We start from the raw sequence: 7572 nt of genomic DNA on the forward strand, positions 1-7572 counted from the left end.
TCCAGTCTGTCCGTATTTCCAGGATTGTCCCATCGCAGGAGCAGAATCCAGCACTTTCCCAATGTTCAAACATGGTGATTGCCCATCTGTCTGATTCATCAAGGTCTCTGCACGCCCTCCGTGCCCTCCCAGGCCACAACAACTCCTCCCAGCTTTGTACCGTCCGCCAACTTGTTTATTTTCCCCGTGTAACTTCCGCACCGTTATCTTTTTACCCTCAGTCGTGCTCCCAGCGCTGCCATTCCCGATAAATGAGGGTCGGGAAGGGAACAAGGCCCTGAGGTGGCCCCTCCCCGCCTCCAGGGGGCGCCGCCGCCGGCGCCGCCAAGGGCGCAGCGGCCTCGGGGCGCGGCCATCGCGCTTCCCGTGGGTCCCGGCTCCTCTGTTCCGCTTCCCGGCTCCTCCGCTCCCCTTCCCGGCTCCTCCGCCGCCGCCGCCGCCGCCCTCAGCCATGCTGGCCTCCCGAGGCCCGGCCCTGTGCACCGCGCTGCGGCGAGCAGCGCCCGGCGGCCTCGCTTCCTTCCACTCCTCCGCTCGGCGCTGCCGCGCCGCCCGCGTCGCTGTGGTGAGTAATGGAGGAGCGCGGGGGCCGGGGCAGCGCTGAGGAGGAGCGTTTGGTTTTTTGTTTGTTTGCTTGTTTTTCCGCTGTCTGGCTCTCCACAGCCACCCTCGGCCCTGCAGCTGAGGTCGCTCCCGCAGTGGGGCCGGTGCAGGGGAGGGCTCGCAGGGAAGCGCTGGAGAGAACGCTGAATTTGAGGAGAAAAGGCTGCTTGCAGTTCAGAAACTTGGAGGAAGCTAGACTAGGAGTGGGAAGCATGTAAAAACTGGTGTCTGTATAGTTGTGGGCCTGGAGTTGATTTAGGAGGAAGCACAGAATGGTCAGGCTGGAAGGGAGCACGGGGGGTCACAGGTCCGACCTCCTGCTCAAGCAGGGCCAGCCCAGAGCACTGGTACAGGGCTGTATCTAGACCTGGAATATCTTCAGTGAGGGGCACTCCATACCCTCCTTGTCAGTCTGTCCCACTGCTCCATCACTGCACAGGAAAGAAATTCTTCCTCATGTTCAGGTGGAACTTCCTCTGCGTTAGTTTACGCCCATTCCTCTTGTCCCATTGCTGAGCACCTCCAAGCAGAGCCCGGTCCATCCTCTGACACCCTCCCATTTAGATATTTGTACACATTAATGAAGCCTCAGTCTTCTTCTTGAAGCTGAGCAGCTCCCTCAGCCTTTCCTTGCAAGAGAGATTCCTCAGTGCCTCGCTCATCCTCACTGCCCTCCGCTGAACCCACTCCAGGAGCTCCATGTCTCCTTTGTACTGTGGAACCCAGGAGGATTTGACTTGAAATAGTTTGTAGTGTTACTGGGTGAGGTACTGGCAGTGAATGTTTTTAACCTGGGTTATGCTTTTTGGCAGGAAGGGGGTAAAACATGTTACAAGCACAGAAGAAAGCAAGGAGGTGGCTACAGATTGCTGAAGAAAAATAAAGGCTGTAGATGGTGTCCCAAAGGGATACACAGCTTTGGAACTCAGTGGACAGTCTTTGAAGCTTGAGCTTTGCATGGTCTAGACAGCATTAAACATAAATAATAAGAAGGCATTACCTGCATAAAGAAATCTGTTTGGGGCAGAACTGGTTTGGGAATGGGCAGAATGCTGGTACAAATGGCTAAAAAATAACCCAACAGGAATGCTGTCATTTTAGCAAGTCACAGCATTTTAAATACAGCTGGGAAAAGAATTGTGATTTTTTACATTAGCAATGAAAATTTTTGACTGTGGTAAAAGACCTTATCAAGCAGGTACTGAGACAACAGAATAGTTCATATACAGAAGAGTTTACAATAATAATGTTACAGTATCATGGTTTCACTGAGTTTCAAAAAAATTTAAAAGTGTTGCTCACAGAACATAATCTTAGCACAGTTGCTTGTCTGTTTATTCAATCTAAATGAAAGATAAAACAAAAAATTATGAAGTAAAAGACAGCTCTTAAACATCAGAACAGGATTAACGTGGACAGAAGAACATTAATGTTTTTTGCTCATTTGCTGAAGTGGTTGTGATGTTTGGTGAAGTGCTGCCCATGATAGCAGACACCTGGGTACTGTGACCTGAAAGTCCCTTCAAGTCTAACATTACTAGATAAGACTTTTTCAGTTGTGAGTTTCTGTTCATGTGTCTGTGTTTAAAAACTCAAGCTTGAAAAAAAACTGAGGGAAAACCAGGAAGGAAGAGATTAAAGTAAAACAAAAAATTAATAAAAAGAGAAAAGGAAATTGACTTCCTAATTTGTTTTTTTCCTGTCAGAAGAAAGAGCCAAACAAAAATCCCTGAAAGAGTTTATCTATATACTTTCAGGAACTATATAAACCTTTGGATTTTTTTTTTTGTTTTGTTTCATTCTTACAATGGCTTTTAGAAAAAAAAAGTTTTTTTATCCTTCTGCTTTGTTAGATTCTCCACCCACACGAGGGTACCTGACTGCTTTGTACTTGTTGTTCTCTGGTGTGTATAAACAAATTAAAAGTATTATTTCCACATAGTTAAAGAGAAGTATGGCTAACATGGCATAATTCTATTACTGCATTAAAAGTGATTTAGCTGTTCATGCAGATGCTCAGGTAAAATACAGCAGCAAGTTTATTTTAAGTGCCACCTCAGAGTGCATTTCTGTCCCTCTTTGGGTGGATGTGTCCCTGGATGAGGAAGTGTTTCACATGGATGTGGACACTACATAAGAAAGATGAATGACACTCAGAACAACCCACTGTGTGCACCATAAAAACATTCCTAAGGGTAACTTGTCAGTTTATTAACTGTGGCATAAGTGTATCAGCCAGGAAATAAAGAGTGGTTGTTCCTGAGCCCTGTGGTGGGTTGCTATAAATAGGAAATGCCAGTCCTGCAGTGTGTCAAGTGGTGACACCAGTGCTAATAGCATGGTGTTCACTGGCACAGTAAGAGCTTGCTTTTAAATTGTTGTTTGCTAACTTTTTTTGTAAATCTGACCTTGTGAAAGATCCTGTGGGGAGTTTTGTGTCACCTGCAGTACTCTGTTATCTTCTCACTGCAGGTCCTGTCTGGCTGTGGTGTCTATGATGGCACAGAAATCCACGAGGCATCAGCGTAAGTTGCTTTTTGGGACTGTGGGCTCCACAAAAGTCTCCATTACATTGCAGCAGGTTGTTTAATTTTGTTTTGCTGTTTCTGGCTGTCAGAATTACCCTGAGAGATGAATGATGAAGCTCTCTCACTGTTTTCTCACACCCTGATTGTGAGCTCAGGCTGCATTCTTGTAGAACTCAGATGTGGCACTGTGCATGTGATGCCAGAACAATGAATCCGAGAGAGACCCTTCAGAAACAGGAATTCAGAGTTCCAGATTCAATCTCAGGAGAGTCGAATACAGACTTAATTTCAGAACCACTTGAGTTTCTGTTCCTGGGGCTAAATCCAACAGCAGAATTGTTAATGCTTAAGTGGAATGAACTCTTTACTGTGAATTAATAAGAGATGTGTCATCTAGACCTAGATTAAATGTTAATACTATGTTAATTGTGAGGTTCTTCCATAACACCCAGGGACTTGGAGAAAGGAAGCTTTTGTTTGTTCCTGGTTGCCTGCTTTGGTAGGATGTGTATTTTTCCTCATCTTTCAGAGTCAGTTGGTTGGATATTTGTAGCAGGTTTAGGGGTCAGATAAAGCCTCTCCCTTAAAGTTTTCTGCATGTTTTATCTCCATGTTTGTAGTGTCCTGGTTCACCTGAGCCGTGGGGGAGCTGAGGTTCACATGTATGCTCCAGATGTCCCTCAGATGCATGTCATTGACCACAGTAAAGGGCAGCCAGCTGAAGCTGAGTCAAGGTAAGACTGTGATGCATTTGGCTTTCTTCAGATGCAGCAGCCTGTAATGGCTCTTGTAGCACTTGGCTGAATGCCTGCAGTAGCTTTATGCCAGCTGTGGTGGTTTTCTTGGAGAGAAGATATTACATGAGTGTTCTGGACTTGATTATGTACAGTCTGTCAGTGTCTGTGTTTCCCAGCAGTAGCATTTCAGAACCAGTGTTCTTGATTCCTCCCCTTCCTCTCCCTCTGCAAAACATTCTGTTCTGTGTGGAAATGCTTGACTAATCACATTGTTTTATTTCTGGTTCTTCAAGGAATGTTTTAGTGGAATCTGCCAGAATTGCTCGTGGTAAAATCTCAAGCCTGGCTAAGCTCACTACAGCAGACCACGATGCTGTGATATTCCCTGGTGGATTCGGAGCTGCCAAAAACTTGTGAGTGCCAACTAAGCATCAGATTCCTCAACTAAATGTTCATAATTAACTATGCATAATCAGCCTGGCAAAGAGAAGGCTTTGGGGTGGTCTAATTGCAGCCTTTCAGTACCTGAAGGAAACGTGCAGAAGAGATGGAAAGAGACTTTTTACAAGGGTCTGGTGTGATGGTACAAGGGGCAATGGCTTCAAACTAAAATAGAGTAGTTTTAGATGAGACACTAAGAGCAGCTGCTTGCTGTAGGGATGGTGAGGCACTGGAACAGGTTGTCCAGAGAAGCTGTGGATTCCCCTTGCCTGGCAATGTTCAAAGCCAGGTTGGAAGGAGCTTGGAGCAACCTGGCCTAGAGGGGGTTGTCCCTGCTTATGGCGAGGGGTTGGAATGAGATGATCTGGAAGGTCTCTTCCAGCACAAATCATTCTGTCATTCTATGAACTAAGAATCACACAATGGAATCCATAAATGGTCTTATTTACTACATATGTCACTCCTAATTAATAAGGATAACTCCTTTCAAAGTCTTGTCTTGTTTTAAATTCTCTGAACAGTGTTGATGAGAACTCAAGAGTTTAGATAATGCATAAGAAGTCCTTTTTCTTTCCCCTAGTGGTGTTTCTTTTTGGGTCTGAGGGAGGGTGAAGTAAAACTTCACCTTTGGTTTCAGGTGCTAGTGTTATTATTCTGTTTCTTCTCCTCTGCCTACCAAAAATACCCTGTTGCTTTATCATTATAAAACAAGAGCTGACTCAGGGAAAAAAGGAAACAAAAAGTGTTAGCCGTGTGGAATACTGATTATCTTGCTGTTGAGATGCTTTTTTGTTGGCTTGGAGAAACATGAATGTTACTTCCCTTTTCTTACATATTTTTCTTCTTTGAAAAGATTGCTGTTCCACTTCTCAGTAATCCTAGAAAGCTGATTTGATGATTCTCATTTTAAGATGTTTTTATTAAGTAAGGAACTTTCTGGCAGACCAAAGCCTTAGAAAAGAGACATTTTGGTTGAAGCATTTATGGTCATGTACCGAGTGTTTTTAACAAATTTTTTAATAGCTGTTAAGTTTGGTATGACCCTTTGGAGCCAGTTTCACAGCAGATAGGGAAATACCTCTGTTTGTAGGTTGAAACTGAGCTTTGTGTAAGTTTCTTGTTGTGACAGATCTACCTTTGCTGTTGATGGGAAGGATTGCAAGGTGAACAGAGAAGTTGAGCGAGTCCTGAAAGACTTCCACAAAGCAGGCAAACCTATTGGGTACGTATGTGAGTTGGATGGCATTTGTTTGTAAGTGTGAGCATGGAGACAACCTGTGTCTTGTTGAAGTGTGCAGCTGTTGTTGTTGGAACTGGAAAAAGGATCTTCTGTTTTGTATCATTTGCAGCCTATTTTTTATATTTGTTTTTCAAGATTTGTGTATGTTAGTGTTTGTCAAAGGAGAAGCTGGGGAAATGCTGGGAGGAAGTTGTATTGTGCTATATCTCAGATTTTCAAGGCTGTGTCCATTTAAATCTTTTCAGTTGTGAGCAAGTTCTGGAATAGTGGTTTTGTAGAATTGCTCTCACAGTTCCTTCTGTTGCAGCCTGTGCTGCATTTCCCCAGTGCTGGCAGCAAAGGTGCTCTCTGGTGCTGAGGTAACTGTGGGCCACGAAGAAGAGGAAGGGGGCAAGTGGCCTTATGCTGGGACTGCAGGAGCCATCAAAGAGCTGGGAGCAAAACACTGTGTGAAAGAAGTAACCATATCCTTTCCTGGTAATTTCCATGTTGGGAGACAGTTCAGAAATGTGTCATTAAAGGAATGAACACGTGTAAAATCAGTGTTTTCTACATAGAGTTTCATGGGAACATGTAGCAGATAGCAGTGGTGCAGTGCAGGATTAGAAACTCTTCTGTACACAGCTGTGTAACTACACACTGTGAGTTAGAAGTTGTCCTTAGTCAGCTCCCTTGGGCATCCAGTAATAAACCAAGTGCTTCATGAATTTGCTCATAAAACTGGTCAGTTCTCTTTGAGATTTGTATTCTTTTCCTGAAGTCTCATGCTGCAGACTGTACTCAGAGACATGCTACTACCATCAGTGAATTTTGTAGGTTTTCTTGTGTTTCTGGGTGTTTCCACAGGTTTCTCATGCAGTATTTGTATTTCTGGCAAAAATACCTTGTCATAGCTTGGATGATGGGTTGCAGCTGTCTTTACAGCTGGATGATATAACATATCTTGGAGGAAGATTTTATAGGGTAATGGAGCTGTGAGGTTTTCTCAGTGCTGCTTCATTTTGCAGGCAGTATCTGCAAGTGCTGTGTTTTCCTTAACTCCTTTTTACGAAGCTCATGTGGATACAAAAAATAAGGTGGTGACCACCCCAGCATTTATGTGTGAAACAGCATTACACCATATCTTTGATGGCATTGGGGCAATGGTAAAGAATGTGCTAAAATTAACTGGCAAATAAAATCAGAAATGTTTAAATTTAGGGTGTAGTATCAAACACATCATGGACCAATGGAGACCTTTGCACCTGCTTGTCCTGCTCACACTCTAGTGAATGCTGATACAAAGCTGATTGATTCCCAGCTGCAGGATTTTCCATGCCTTTTTGAGAGAGGAGCATTGCAGAGGTCAAGGAGCCTGGCCTGACACGGAGGATTTTCTTGAGCTTTTCCATCTGGAGAGAGCTGACTGGATGTGTTCTGAAACAAAGTCTTCCCAACACACCAATATCAAACCAGTTTTAAGGGGCAAAAGAGACTCAAGGCCCTTTCAGAAGCTGAGGGCAGATGTGTTGTAGGGATTTGGCACATGGCATCATATTTAGTGGATGAAGAATGGGAGTAGAGAGGAATGAATGCATGACTCAAGGTGCCTAAGCTCAGGCCTGTGTCTGGGATCTAACCAGGGTCATCTCTTGAGGGCAAAGACATCTTCCACATCTTAATTTAACTTGGTGTTAATGAAACGATTTTGTTTTATTTTCAAAGAATCCTACTTTCACAAAGTCATTCTGAACACCAGTCAGCAGCAGGACACAACTGCCACAACAGCAGCACTTCAAAAAACTCATCCATTGGCCCATTATAGTTTTAAAAGTTCTGGAAATGAAGAAGAAAATAATATCCGCTGACGTGACGCACAAGTCCTAAGGACAGCACCCTCTTAAAGCTGTTGTATGACAAGTAGTGAAAAAACAATCTCAAATTATCCTAACTTCCCCTGCTTTAGGACAATAAAGCTTTCTCCAAAGAAGTATTATTGAATGTCTGGAATAATGATGTATAAATAAATTAATTTCTGCCTTTA

At 43.9% G+C, this 7572-nt stretch overlaps 1 protein-coding gene across 2 annotated transcripts; it reads left to right on the forward strand.

The window, feature by feature from the left end:
* The first annotated feature begins 102 nt into the window (after positions 1-102).
* On the forward strand, positions 103-7572 carry GATD3 (glutamine amidotransferase class 1 domain containing 3). Of its 2 annotated transcripts, XM_064407027.1 has the most exons (6): positions 103-565; positions 3076-3128; positions 3752-3865; positions 4162-4281; positions 5439-5531; positions 5857-7572. In XM_064407027.1, exons 1-6 carry the CDS (start codon positions 452-454, stop codon positions 6074-6076), a joined length of 714 nt encoding a protein of 237 aa, XP_064263097.1. In that variant the 5' UTR covers positions 103-451; the 3' UTR covers positions 6077-7572. The 2 variants fall into 2 exon arrangements, with proteins under 2 accessions (XP_064263097.1, XP_064263092.1); XM_064407022.1 differs by lacking the exons at positions 103-565; positions 3076-3128 and adding an exon at positions 3343-3630.

The sequence above is a fragment of the Passer domesticus genome, chromosome 2 (genome assembly GCF_036417665.1).
Source record: "Passer domesticus isolate bPasDom1 chromosome 2, bPasDom1.hap1, whole genome shotgun sequence".
Classification (NCBI taxonomy): Eukaryota; Metazoa; Chordata; class Aves; order Passeriformes; family Passeridae; genus Passer; species Passer domesticus.